Here is a 15249-nt window from a genome sequence, read left to right on the forward strand (position 1 = left end):
ACCAGCAAAGTAATATTTTCCAACAACCAAGCTCGCAGCCCTAGTTGCACTCGCTAGGGAGAGCTCCAAATTATCAACGCCCGGTCTCGTGGGGACAACCTCTAGTACATGGAACCTTAGTTGGCTGATGTTATGTTGGGCAGATATGAAATGGGCTGGTAAAGGAGACTTCAAGTTCTTGTTCCTTATGGTGCTTTTATGCTCCGTTAAACAAATTTTGAGCTTCCTTTCAGTCTTTCCCACATAGGGTAAGCCACAAGGGCACTTTAGCAGATACACCAAATTCATTGAGTCACAGGTGGCGTTAGTTTTGAGTTGGATTTGTTTGCCAGATCGAGGATGATTCATGGAGTTACCTTTGATTATATTGTTGCAGTGACTGCAGTTATGGCATGGTTTGGTACCAGAAAAAACTGTAACTGTAGATTTTGGTTTGGATTCCAGCATATTTTTCAAATTATTGGCTCTTTGGTAAGCGAATAGTGGAGTGCAGTTGAAGAGACCCTGAAAGTCTGGTTCAAGTTGTATCATTTGCCAGTTTCGTAAAATAACATTTTTTATCATAGGACATCTTGAAGAATATTTAGAAACAAATACAGGTCTTTCAGTTTTGCGCTGTCCCAAATTGGGAGTTAGAAGATCTTTTCTGTCTTTGAGCGTGGCACGCTCACTAGCAGCCAGTAGAGTGGCTTCAGGATATTTTCTTTCCCTATATTTTTGCAAAATGTTTTCTTCAGTGTGCAAGTATTCCTCAGGTTCAGAGCAGATCCTTTTAGCCCTGAGTAACTGTGAGAAGGGTAAGTGTTTTTTCAAAGGAACCGGATGGCAGCTGGTGTACAGAAGAGCATTGTTTCGATCCGTTTTCTTGACGATCAGTGAAGTTTTTAGACTGGCATTCTCCAAGGTAACTAGAATGTCCAAAAAAGGTAGACACTTTGTATCAGTGTTGTAGGTAAATCGAATGTGATCGTCAACCCGATTGATGTAAGAAATGAATTCATTCATTTCCTCAGGAGGACCGGCCCAAATTAGAAAAATGTCGTCGATGTATCTCCAGTATGTCTCAATTTTGTTACCCCACTGGACATTTTCCAAGATATTGTCAATTTCCAACCGGTGCATGAACAAATTTGCGTAGCTGGGGGCTGCAGAATTGCCCATGGAAGTGCCAACTAGTTGCAAACAGAACTCATTATCCCAGCTGAAATAGCTGTGGTATAACATGAATTGCATAAGTTCGAGTAGTAACACTTTCAAATCAGCATCCATAGGATTTAAAAGTAAAAAAGATTCAGAGGCTTCAATGCCCCTGCTATGCGGTATTGATGTATATAAAGCACACACATCGATCGTAACTAGAGTGTATTGAATGTTGGAGTTTAATGTCACTTTGTTCAGTTGGTTCAAGAAATCGGTAGAGTCTCATATATATGTGGACATGCCTCTCACCATGGGCTGCAGGTACATGTCAACGAACTTCCCTGTGGGTTCGTGGATGGAATTTTTTGTCGACACTATGGGTCTGAATGGTGGTTGATGTAAAATTTTTGTGGATTTTGGGCAGCATGTGAATGCTGGGGCAATTTGGTGAGGGTGAATCAGATATTTCAAATCTTTTTGTGCGATGGTCCCCATTTCCATGGCTTTTTCCAAAATCGTTCTCAGAATCTTTGCGAAAACTTCAGAGGGGTCAGAGACCAGTTTCATGTAGAGCTCCTTATCATGTACATGGGTAGTTACACTTGCTTTGTAGAACTCTTGAACCAATACAACAACAGCTCCTCCCTTGTCAGCTTTACAACAGGTGATTTTTTGATTGTTGGTAATTTCCCTAAAAGTTCTGTAATCTCTGGTATTGAAGTTGTTGGCCTTGGGCGGTGATTTTTTGAAAACTTCTTTCAATGCATTGCGAGTAATGGTATCATAGGAATCCAAAATCCTATGGCTCACAGGGGCCATAAAGGAACTCTTGCTTCTTAGGTCTTTACAAGCGTGAAGTGTAAGAGGGCCTGTGGGAGGGTTCACGTTGGTAATAAAGTGGCGTAGTCGTAAGTTACGCATAAATTTGAATAGACAAATTTCCATCTCGAGTTCATTGAAGTGGTAAGTGGGGACGAATGATATCCCTTTTTGTAACACATTTATTTGATTGGTGGACAGTTGTGTTTGTGAAATGTTTATAACTAAGTTCTTTTGCTCCTGGTGGCCTGAGCTATAGACGTTGCTACTGTTGTGGTTGCGGTTTCTGCCCCTCCTGGTTCTACGCTTATGACTGGGCCTTTCTCTAAAAAAGGAACACCAGTGGTTGTAGGGATGTTCTGGATGTTTTCGGGTCGTTCTTTGAGCCCTGCCCTGTGGTGGGCCCCGTCTTTGAGTTGTTGATCCGTCAGATGAAGTCTCGTCAGATGATTGGTTAGTGAAAGGACTTTGTTGTCTCCGTGAATTTGGTGTATCTGCTAAAGTGCCCTTGTGGCTTACCCTATGTGGGAAAGACTGAAAGGAAGCTCAAAATTCATTTAACGGAGCACAAAAGCACCATAAGGAACAAGAACTTGAAGTCTCCTTTAGCAGCCCATTTCATATCTGCCCAACATAACATCAGCCAACTAAGGTTCCTTGTACTAGAGGTTGTCCCCACGAGACCGGGCGTTGATAATCGCAAGAGATTATTACAACGCAAACTTTTTTGGATCAAACTGTTGGAATCAAGCCAACCAAAAGGACTCAAAGAACGGATCGAATATAGTTGCTTTCTTTAAGAACATGCGTCAATTTTTGACTTGTTTATAATTGCTCATCTTTATAATTATTATTAATTGTTTGTCTGAAATTACTTCTTCATTTCATCTCTTTTTCCCTTATTGCCTGTCACTCATTTTTTCCCACAAGTATCTTTATTTATTTATTCTTTCTGACTTCCACCTTTTTCCCTTGTGAAAAGTTTTTATTCTTACCTTATTTCTGCTTTCTTTTCTACATTGCTTTCTCTACATAGTCTCAGTTCTTGCTTATTCTTTTGTCTCCAATGTTTTACTAGTTGCTGATGTAAAAATAGCATAATGTTTTTGTTGTATTTTGGAATTACTCATTTTGTGATGTATTATTCACGCATTAGTATTTTGTACACCACGTGATACTCCCCTACCCAACATGGCAGACACCGATTCCACATCATTATCGCTCTTTCTGGCACTTTATTACTGTGCAACTCTATTGTTGCTACTATTTTGATTTTTTCAACCACATTCCTCGTGAAACATCATCGCACATTTGAAACCCGCGGGACGCCTTCACTGTGGTACACTTATCTTTAATATCACAACGCTTCTTATGGTCTTAGTCCTTTTTTGATGTTATGCACCTCACTCGACTTGGTCCTTTATCTATGTTCTGTTACTAACATCGCGTGAACTTCGGCACTTCTGGTCACTGAATCGCTAACCGCAGAACACTATTACGCCGTGCACAGAACGTTTTGGGTAAGATTTTAATTAAACGACAGCATGTTTCCCTCACGCTTTGGGACGCACTTTTATCGGGTGTCAATCTTTGAGGAACTTAAGGATCTGTCCAGTTACCGGGTTTGACTTCACTGGCCCGTTTTTGACGCCACTCGGGTATCTTCACACTGGTGTTAGTTTTTTCACGTTAACCTTTCTTGGGCACATAAAAACCATGCAGCGAACCCTATAACTGTATCAGTGTTCGGCTTTTATTTTTATTTACATCTTTGTTTCCACCATTCGTGATCTTCACACTCTAGTCACTATTTTCCACTGTCCTTTTTTAATGAAGTTGAGGGAAGAGTCCCCTTCCTAAAGCAATGTTTATTTCCTCCACAGATTAACTCATTCCCCTGATAAAGGGACCCAGGTCCCGAAATGCATAGGGATATTGGCATTTCAAAACATGTATGTTAAATGATTTGAACCAAACTCTACAGCCTATATGAATATCAATATAAGACTTGATGGATTAAAACTATGATGAACTGATTAGATTGTTTAATTCGATTACTTTTGAACAAACTGAGGCAATTACCTCTACAGGAGCACCACAGGATTCAGTGTGGGAATTCCCCACGCTCCCTTGCTACTTATTTTTATTTTATAACCTTGCTTGATTCTGGCCGTTTTGGGCTCCAGGGATGTTTAGTGCAATTCACTAGCTCCTCAGTTTATTCCAAATTCAGTATTCCATTTCGCATACGATGCCAACAGGTGATGTGATCATCGCCTCTGGTAAAAAAAACTATCGTTTTGACTTGCAAGGACGTGGAATTTCGTTTTTTCACGTCGGCCCGGATGAAGCCCGCTGGGGTGAAACGCGTTGGCTGTGTGAATCAAGAATAAAGAAGATGTTTATATGAAGATAAGACTCCTTATCAATCTGTGTGATTTGTGCGCATATTGTATGCTATTAACTATGTGCCTCTTTGCGTGATTGTATTGTATAGTTCCACAGATTGATTGAGTTGGAAGGGAGAAATGACCTTGGGCAGGGATTTTGGATTAGTAAGGAGAACCACCTTATTATGATGCGTTTGCAACAAAAGTTCTTGAAGAACAAGTTACTTATCTTCAGTAACGATATATCTGGAAGAAACAGTAGTTAGTATTAGATTCCTTACCTTAGAATATCCCCAGGAGTCGGACTGGATCAGGAAACTTTTGCGTAGCAGTACCCCTGTGCGTCGGTAGGTGTTGTCTGCGGCTCCGCGTCTGTCCACGGCTTCGTTTGCGCTGGGATGACGCCACCCTCGCGCGTTGACGTCAGTTCTTATACACAGCTTTTCCACGCCAGAAACGCAGAGCCATGATAAAAACCAACACTGGTGCCATGAAACTAGGGCCCTGAAAGGGGATGACCCTAACCCTAGATATCGGTTCACAGAAGAGGGAGGATGGGTGGGTCGGTAAGGAATATAATACTAACTACGGTTTCTTCCAGATATATCATTACCGAAGGAAAGTAACTTGTTCATCTGAAAGAAACAGGTTAGTATTAGATTCCTTACCTTAGAATAGATACCCCAGCAATACCAACCCGGATGGTGGGTCTGCGAACCAATAATCACACCAGAAAGTCCTGGAGGACGGAACAGCCAAAGAAGCCATCCCTCCGGACTTGACTGTCCAGGCAGTAGTGTCTTGCAAACGTGTGCAGCGAGGCCCACGTAGCTGCCTGACAAATGTCCTAAAAGGGACTCCCTGGCCAAGGGCAGTAGTAGCCGCCGTGGCCCGAGTGGAATGGGCCCTCAGCCCAACAGGAGGTTCCTTCTTAGCCAAGGAATAGCATGCCTCGATACACAACACGACCCACCGAGAGATGGTCCGCTTGTGTACCGCCCAACCCTTCTTAGCGCCCACGTAACCAACAAAGAGTTGGTCATCCACCCAGAACTGGCGTGTGCGGTCCAGATAGAACGAGAGCGCACGTTTTGGGTCCAGACGGTGGAGCCGCTCTTCCTACTTTGAGGGATGCGGAGGCGGAAAGAAGGGGGGCAAGGTGATGGACTGCCCGATGTGGAAGGCTGTGACAACCTTCTCGAAGGGGAGGGAGTAGCCCCTTCGGACGATTTGCAACACCCACCTGTCCAAAGTGACACTGCGCCAGTGGAAGTGGTGATGCCGAATCCTGCCCCTCACTGGCGTCACATGGGCCTGAAAGCACGGACTAGGAGGCTTTAGAGGCGGATGCTGCGGGGGAAGGTGTGGACTGGCCACAGCGTTGTCCCCGATCGCCGCCACGGCGGTTTCCACGGCCGCCACCGCGTTGGATGTTAGTCTGCGGTGCGTGGCTGGCAGCACGTGTGGGAGCGCCCCTTCCTTGGCCAGAAAAGGAGCGAAAGGCACCCGTTTGCTGGTGCGGGGCCAAGAGGCCCAAGGACTTGGCCATAGGCCTGGAGTCCTTAAAGCGCTCAAGCGCATGGTTTGCCTTGTCGCCGAAAAGGCGACGGCCATCGAAGGGCATGTCCATAAGAGTGTTCTGGACATCAGCCAAAAAGTTGGCGGACCTCAACCAGGCGTGGTGACGAATCGCCACCGTCGTTGCCATCGCTCTGCCCAGTGAGTCGGTGGTATCCAGCCCACACCGGATAGAAAACCGTGCTGCATCTCGACCCTCCGCAAGGGCTTGGGTGAGTTTAGTCTGGACCTCCGCCGGACATTGTGGCAGCACGTCCGCGACTGTGTCCCACAGAGAGTGGGAGTAGCGGCCCAAGAGGCACGCGGTGTTGACTAACCGCAGTCCCAAACTCAGGGAGGAGAATACCTTCTTACCGTATTGCTCGTACCTCTTGGATTCCTGATCGGGCGGGGCCGTCAGGAATGCATTCTGGGAGGTGGAGGCCTGGATGACCAGGCTCTTGGGGGTGGGGTGGGTGGACAGGAAGCAAGGGTCGCCCGGAGCCGGGCGGTGGCGTATGGCCACGTTCCTATCTACAGGCTGAACTGTAGCGGGCTTGGACCACGTGCCCAAAAGAACGTCTGACAAGGCCTCTTTAAACGGCAACAGAGGCGCAGCCGAGCTGAACTGCGGTTTAAGGACCTCAGTGAGGAGGTTAGTCCTGACGGCTGCGACGAGGAGTTCCAGGCCCAAGGCCTTGACCGCCCGCGTCAGCACCACACTGTAGGCAGCCCCCTCCTCCGTAGCCACGGTGGGAGGGGAGACAAAACCAGTGTCTGGCAAGGTGTCCAGTTCACTGGCAGTCCCAAGCTCACCTGTCCAGTCCTGCTGAGACGGACACTCCCTTGTCAGAGGGTCCTCAGACCCCTCCCAATCCCCCTCGTCACCCATCTCCTGGTATGCAGGTTCAAAGGATGGGGACGGTTCGTGGAAGTAAAAGTCTCCATACGACGTCGAGAGTGGTGCCGAATCGAGGGCAGGATCAAGGACGGCCAGGGGCCGGTGCCGGTGAGGTCGTGAGGTCGACCAGCGACCATCCGGGACCGGATCCAGTGAGGACTTGCGGCACCGGGGCCAAAGCACCCGGCGGAGTCGGAGCCGAAGCACCGAACCCGCTAGACCCCCCATCCGGGGCCGCTGGGCATGAAGGCGCCACAGAACCCGGCGGAGGAGGGAGAGAACTCATGGCCATGAGTTACCGCTTGATCTCCTCTGGCGTCGGGTCATGTCCAGGGACCGGAAGGTATGGGGCAGGTTGCGACGCCGCGACGCCATCGGAGCCGCGTGGGTGGTGTCACCCGAACCCCCGGCCGCGTCGCGCGAGCATCGGGGTGGGTCGGAAGAGCGATGACGCCTTTCCGACCTCTCATGCCTCTTACCTGAGGATCTTGAATCCGAAGACCGATGCCGACACTCGGAGCTACAAGGGCTCCGACCCCGCGACCTGTCCCTCAACCTCCTGTGGGACCGGGACCTCGAACGGCGCGGGGCCGACTGCCGGAGCTCAAGTCGCTTGCGGGACCGCTCCCGCCTAGCCTTAGACGTCAGGGCCCGGCAGTCGGAGCAGGTTCGGTCGTCGTGGTCGAGGCCTAAATACTGAAGACACCGGCGATGCGGGTGGGTAACCGACATCAGTCGGCTGCACTTGGAGCAGGGTTTGAACCCGGGCATCCCTAACGGCACGTCGGAATCAATCGACTCGAAAAACAGATAAAAAAAATTAACGTTTTAGTCAAAAAATGACTAAAAGGTTACTACTTCTCCGGATCTGCGTTTAGCTGGCACGGAAAAAAGAAGAACTGACGTCAGCACGCGAGGGCGGCGTCTAAGTACTCCGGCGACGTCATACCGGCGCAAACGAAGCCAACGACTGACGCGGAGCCGCAGACGACGCCTACAGACGCGTAGGGGTACTGCTACGCAAAAGTTTCTAGATTCAGTCTGACGCCTGGGGATATTCTAAGGTAAGGAATCTAATACTAACCTGTTTCTTTCAGATTGGTTAGTGCTTGTACTTCACTAACTCTCCGTAGAGAAGTAATAGCTTCAGGAACGCAACCTTCCATGTTAAAAATTGTAGTTCACATTTATGTAAAGGTTCGAAGGGAGGTCCCATTAGCCGTGTGAGAACAATGTTCAAATTCCACACTGGTGAAGGTGGTACTCTGGGAGGAATTATTCTCTTAAGGCCTCCCATAAAGGCTTTAATAGTAGGCCCTCTGAACAGAGATATATGCTGTCTGTTTTGAAGATATGCGGCTATGGCCGCAAGATGTAGTCTAATAGACGAGTAGGCTAAGTTACATCTTTGGAGGTGTAGTAAGTATCCTATGATGTGTTGAATAGACATGTCTAGGGGATTAATATTGTTGTTGTGACAATATATTACAAAGCATTTCCACTTAGCTGCATAGCATGCTCTAGTGGTTGGACGTCTAGCTTCTTTTATGACATTCATGCAGTCTAGAGGAAGGTTAAGATATCCAAATTCTAGGATTTCAGGAGCCAGATCGCAAGATTGAGCTGAGCTGGGTCCGGGTGCCTGATCTCTCCACGGTTCTGTGTTAAAAGGCGTGGAGACAGGTATAGGTTTTGGTGCGGTACTACAGACAGTTGTAGCAGTGTGGTGTACAACGGCTGTCTGGCCCACGTTGGAGCAACTAGGAAAAGGGTCAGAGAATGCTGCTGTAGTTTGCGTACTACTAGTGGCATGAGTGGTAGAGGTGGAAAAGCGTATGCAAATTTGTTTGACCAGTTGATCCATATCGCATTGCCTGTGGACAGTGGGTGTGGATATCTGGCGGCAAAGCTTGGGCATTTGGCGTTTTCGTGGTTGGCAAAGAGGTCTATCTGAGGTTGTCCCCACATCTGAAAGAATGGTTGAAGAACTTGCAGATGAAGTTCCCATTCGTGGATCCGTTGTGTCTGACGACTTAACAGATCTGCTATGGTATTTTGTACTCCTGGGACATGCTGGGCTAAGAGGAATATATTTTGAGGTATAGCCCACTGCCATATGTTTTGTGCTAGCTGAGAGAGTTTCAGGGAGTGTGTTCCGCCCTGTTTCTGTATGCAATACAAGGCTATCATGTTGTCCGTGCGGACTAACACAGCTTTGTTTGATACTTGCCCTTGGAAAGCTTTCAGAGCTAGGAATATAGCTAGTAACTCCAGGTGATTGATGTGGAGTAACTTTGGTTGCGTTGTCCACCTGCCTTGCATGGTGTGTTGCAGTAGGTGGGCTCCCCAGCCGGAGAGCGATGCGTTTGCTGTCAAGACTATTTGAGGAACGGTCGCCCTTTGGAAAGGTTCTTGGTGTTCCACCATTGCAGAGAGCGATGAGTCCGACTTGTCTACCAACACTATGTCTGTTAATTGACCTAGAGCCTGGTTCCATTGATGTGATAAGCACTCTTGTAGAGGATGCATTTAAAGTCTTGCATGGGGCACTCTGAAAATGCAAGAGGCCATCATCCCTATGAGCTTCATGAACACTCGTGCTGGAAGGGAGTGTTGTGGCTGAAACTTTGTGAGAAGAGTTTGCATGCTGGCAATCCTTACTGGAGTGGGAGAAGCTAGCGCTGTTGAGGTGTTTATTGTAGCACCGAGGTACTGTTGTACTTTGGATGGTTGCAGATGAGACTTGGTGTGGTTCATTGTGAACCCCAAGTTGTGGAGCAGTTGGATCGTGGCATGGGTGTGTACCACACACTGGTTGTATGAGCTGGCTTTTATGAGCCAGTGGTCGAGGTACGGGAAAACGTGGATGCGTTGTCTTCGTAAATGTGATGCCACTCCTACTAGGCACTTGGTGAATACTCTTGGTGCTGTTGTGACTCCGAATGGGAGTACTTTGAATTGATAGTGCTGCCTGTCTATTACAAATCTGAGATACTTCCTGTGAGCTTAGTGAATGGGAATGTGGAAGTATGCGTCCTTGAGATCTAGAGTAGCAAGGAAGTAGTTTTGTAATAGGAGAGGAAGGACTTGTTGGAGTGTGACCATGTGAAAATGGTTTGACTGTATGTATATGTTTAGCGGTCTCAGGTCTAGAATAGGCCTTAGAGAGCCGTCCTTTTTTGGGATAAGAAAGTATACGGAGTAAACCCCTTTGTTTTGTTGGTGCAGAGGAACTGGTTCTATTGCACTTTTTTCTAGCAAAGGTATTACTTCTTGCTTTAACAGTGATAGATGTTCTTGTGACATTGGACGCTGTTTGGGTGGTATGTTTGGGGGGGTAGATGTTCGTTCTAGACAGTAACCTGACTGAATAATTTGTCGCAACCACCTGTCTGATGTGATGTCGGTCCAGGCAGGAAGGAATTGTTGCAGTCTTCCCCCCACCGGAGTGGAATGTTGGGGGGAAGGGGAGGAAAGTCATTAGGTAGGGGTGGAGGCAGAGCGGGAGTTATTGGTTTTGCCTCGGTCTTTGTTGTTGTTACCCTTGTAACCCCCTCTTTGGTAGCCCCTAGTGAATGTAGATTGGCTAGGGTCTTGTAGGAAGTGGGTGGGCTTTCGGAGGAGTAGCCTCTTACGTTGCCTCTGTATGATGAGTGACTAAGAGAACGTCTGGGAGCTTGCAGCTGCAAGGCTCCCATAGATTTAGCTGTGTCTGTGTTTTTTTCCATTTTCTCTAAAGATACATCGCCATTAGGGCCAAATAAGTGTTCCTCATCAAATGGCTGATTGAGGATGGAATTTTGTACCACAGGTTTAAAACCTGAAATACGTAGCCAGGCATGCCTACGCAAAAGGACACTAATATTGATTGCCCTTGAGGCAGTATCTGCAGCATTTGGGGCACAACGGATGGAAGTATTAGTGATATTTTTACCTTCTTGTATGAGTTCATTGGCCCTATTTTTATATTTGTCTGGTAGATGCTGCATTATGGACTCCAGTTCATCATAATGTGCCCTGTCATATCTTGCCAATAGCGCTTGGGTATTGGCAATGCGCCATATGTTAGCTGCCTGTGACGTTGTTCGTTTGCCTGAAGCGTCAAGAAGTTTTGATTCATTGTCTGGTGGTGAGGCCTCACCTGATATTTGTGAATTAGCATGTTTACGTGCGTTAGAAACTACTAAGGAATCTAGGGTTGCTGGGCCTCTAATGTAAGCTGGATCTGTAGGGCAGCTTTGTATTTTTTCTCAATGCGGGGGTTGAGGACTCAAGCTCCGACAGGATCTTTAAAGACCTCTGTTGCATGATTAATGACCCCCTTAAGCATTGGCAGAATGGTAGTGGACCTTTGTGTATTGTCAAACGTGTCCAATAAGAAATCTTCCTCCACAGTGTCTGTGTGCAAATCGACCCCATGGTATTGGGAATCCCTCTGGACTAGTAGGTTGAAACCTATAGTGTCCTCTGGGGGGGAGGGAGTCCTGTAGAGATATACATCGTCTTGAGGGACGTAAGGTACATCAGGGGTGTTATAATCATCCCATGGATTAAGTGACTAAGGGGGACTATCGTTCCCTACTGGTTCATAAGCACCCCCACCTGTGTCGTCAGAGTCTGTGTCTACATCATCATCTGGGTTAGGGGATGGTGTAGGAGAATGATGTGGTGGAGGAGGTGGAAGAGTATGGGGAAGTGGAGAAGGGACACTTAATGGAGAGGTTGCAATGTCTTTTCTGTGGAGGAGGAGGAGGAGGAGGAGGTGGAGGTGCAGGCACCTCTAGTGGTCTCTTCTTGGAGCTAAGAGACAGTTGTCCAGTCTTAGGATCCTTTACAAGAGTCTTTGGAGTAGGATCTGGTAGAAAAAGCTCTTCTGTGGATAGCCAGTCCTTCGGTTCCGGAGGTTTTTTCGACACAGATTCGGTAGCTGGTCTAGGGTCTTTTGGCTTAGAACTGTGACATTTTGAAATGTCTTTAACCGGAACGTGTTTTTTCAGTTCCGTGGGTTTTTTCGGTTCTGAAGAGTGGGAGTCGGGACCTTTAGATAGTTTTTAACTCGGCTCAGAGTGCGGTTTTGACGTCGATGAGCCGGTGCCAGCCTTCGGCGCAGAGTGCTTTGGTGTCGAAGCAGCGGCCGGCGGGATGAGGAAGATGGCTTCTTTTTCGGTGTCGGTGTAGGATCGACACGGGAATAGGCTGACTCGAGCCCGAGCCGCCTGAAGGCTTAGTAGGCTTCTTTGCCGAGCCCGAGGGCGGGGCTTGGGAAGCAGTCTCTCGGTGTGCAACCGGGCCCGAAGTTGAGGGTGGGACCGAAGCCTTTTTGGAGGGTGTAGAGGAAGGGTCAGGGTTGACGTTCTTACTTACGACCCGTTGAGCTGGAGTGATGTCCTCGTCGTCTGAGTCTTGGGCATCGGAGGTGCTGGCACTTATTTCTGCCAGCTGCTGTTCTGGCATGTCAACGGCCTCTTGGAAGATGTCGTCCGGGATCGATGCTGACGAGCGAGCCATTGTTCTTCGAGCTTGTCGGTCCCGAATTGTCTTCTTGGAGCAGAAGGAGGCACAAGCGGAACAGTCTTTGGCCTCGTGCTCCGATGAGAGGCAAAGGTTGCACACATCATGTAGATCGGTGTGGGGAAACTTCGACCTACATCGAGGACACCTCTTGAATGGCGTTCTTTCCATGAGCCAGAGAGTAAGGCCTAGGTAGGCCCGAAGGCCTTTGTCAACAACTGGAATCGAAGACTTCGAAGTGGTGAAGAGTCGGGTCGATGGGGACCGAGATCGAAACAATACCGTCAAACTGGGTGAGGATTGCGCGCCGAAGGAAAATCGGTTCCAAACTGGAGCACTGGAAACACATCGGAGCCCGATGGTGGAAAAAAACAATCTGAGGATGGAGCCGATGCCCATGCGCAACATGGTCCAAAGGAGAGTTCACCTATCTTGTGACTTCCAAAGAACATTTCAGGATAAAAACAAACTGCAAACATCTGGGTCAAACACTAGGTGGCGATCTATGCACAGTGTGTAATCTGCAGCTCATATGCCTCAAACACAATTTTCAGGAAAGCATCCTCTAAGTCAGTCTATTCAAAACTAAGAGTACATCTAATAGCTCAACATTTCAAACTAAATGAGGTACTAGAATTTAGAAATTGTTTCCTCTCCTTGGAACCTTTAATGTGGAAAGGTTCTCACGCAATAAATTAAAAAGTATAGGTCACTCTTCAAATTGCACGTTTTCCCCCGGATCTATTTCTACACTACTTCCTATATTGCGGGCACCATCAACTCAAGAGTTGCACATATCATCCAGTTTCACAGTTTGTTTTATTGCCCTAGAAAGGATGAGAGCTTGAGCTGGCCTACCAAGATTCAAATCTGGGAGATGCAGGCTACCCACTTACATAAGCAGAGGTATAAACACCCTAATCTAGGTTACCAGCTTAGTCATTTTATCATACCCAATAGATAGTCATGCTTCCATGGACTCACCAGTCTGAGAAATGATGGCCAGACGAGAGGTGTAAGTGGGAATGAATCTCAGAAAGAAGGGGTCCACATGCACCTGCAGTGGGGTGATTGCCCGCATCACACGTAAGTCAAACACCTTTAGGAAGCGGTCACAGGCTAACCCATTCATGCGACTGGAGTAGCCACAAGTCACCAGCAAGTTCCCATGAATATCGAAGTCGGAGAGGCCACCCGAGTAGGCGTCGAACTCCTGCTCAGCCTGATATGTGCGCACATCTCTGAGGGACACCTTGAGTGGAGGGAACAGGAAGAAAGACAAAATTCATTAAGAGTTTACAGACTGGCACAAGTCCTCCAGCTTTTGCATCACAAACGCAAAGCACCTTAGGTAAGACTTCTGTGTAAGCTTTGTCAACATGGGGTTAGTGTCTAACTGAAGGACGGGTTATCAGGAGGGCAGTCAGCTAGCTGCTAGACAATTCTGCTGCTTGTGGGCGGAGCTGGCGAAGTCCCTTCACTGATGGAACAGATCAGGGCTTTACATAAACTTTAAGTAATGTGGCTCAACCATGGATGCAAGTTAGATTTAGTTTAAAAACATGTTACAACTATTAAAAAATGCAACATTTCAACAATAACAAGTTGATAAGGTAAGTCGCATTGTTGAGTGGTACAATTTACCATCAAGCAAAGTTTAAGTTCATTAAAGCAAGGCTAATGACAAATTGTTCTGCTCACAAAACAGCAACAATCTTAAATTACGTAAATAAACTTCTCTCTACGAATAAAAACCCTAACACTTCAACCATTTACAAAAACAACTCAGGGCAGCCATCAAACGGACCTCTTTATTAACTGATAAAAAGTCCTTTGCAAAAAAACATCATGCCTGGGCTGTGATTAAGGATTACCAGAGGCTGAAGCCGCAACAATACCTTTTGGAACAATTCTCCCATCAGAAAAAACACTATCTGACTTTGATACGCATGGGGTCTTTCCCCTCAAAGGACTTGACCCCAAAATGGAAACAAACATGGCCATCCAAGGAGTGTCGTCTCTGTGGTCAAGGGGAAGAGACACTACTACATTTTCTATGTACTTGCTCTTTTTTATTGGAAGCCCGAAAATCCATTCTCCGGGAGGCTCTAAGGAAGGAACAAATAAGAACATGTAGAGCAGCGGTCATTAAATGTCTCGGAGGGATGTCAATTCCTTTGTCCTGTAGAGTCATAATACTATGGAAAATCGCAGCAAAAGAACTGGCAAAATGCGACCCTGCCAAGCAGCTAACTAATTAGCAGATTTCTCCCATTGTTATATTCGTTATTATTTTTAAAATAATAAGCATCTCCCTATTCTGACATCATCCTTAAGCCTTTTTAGGTTTAAAAAAAATGTATATTCTAAAGCACTGCGTTTTATGATGGTTGTCCATCCTTTTATGATTTTTTTAATGAATCAAATAAAAGTATATTTTGACTTGACTTGACTTGAACTCAGGGCAGTTCTTCACGTTTACTTTTTACAACCAATAACAATTACTTCCTACCTCTCAAATTGGTTGCAGTTTCTTTGCATGAAAGATGGCTGTCTTCTACCATCACTGCAAAAATACCCTCACTGGAGGACTATCAATCAGCACCTGTTCATCTCACTTCAGAGCAAGGTTATTTAAGGCATGCCTCTGTATTGGACCCTGCCTTTTGTGGGGTGTCTACAACACAGTAGTCTGGAGAATATGTCTAAAACTGTATTTTTATGTAAAAAGCGAGAAATTTGGCAGAAGAGTTATATATCCCCAAATTGTCATTTTAAGCATTGTAGGCCTTGACACCAAGTACATTAAACAATATTGGAAAATGGCTGCTGGAATAAGTATTTTTACTTACATCTCCTGAACAGATCAACACATTTCACTGTTATTTGGTCAGAAATCTATTCTCTATAAAAACAACTTTTCCCCAGGAG

General features: G+C 46.6%; 1 protein-coding gene across 1 annotated transcript in view; it reads right to left on the bottom strand.

Annotated features, from left to right (window-relative positions):
* LOC147661192 (PAN2-PAN3 deadenylation complex catalytic subunit PAN2-like) overlaps positions 1–15249 on the bottom strand; it is a 95669-nt gene that overhangs the window by 13457 nt on the left and 66963 nt on the right. Inside the window, exon 3 of the mRNA XM_086951249.1 lies at positions 13303–13570. Within this exon, the coding sequence (XP_086807375.1) occupies positions 13303–13570 (268 nt within the window). The remainder of the gene's footprint in view (positions 1–13302; positions 13571–15249) is intronic.

The sequence above is a fragment of the Lissotriton vulgaris genome, unplaced genomic scaffold, assembly GCF_964263255.1.
Source record: "Lissotriton vulgaris unplaced genomic scaffold, aLisVul1.2 SCAFFOLD_4101, whole genome shotgun sequence".
Taxonomy (NCBI): domain Eukaryota; kingdom Metazoa; phylum Chordata; class Amphibia; order Caudata; family Salamandridae; genus Lissotriton; species Lissotriton vulgaris.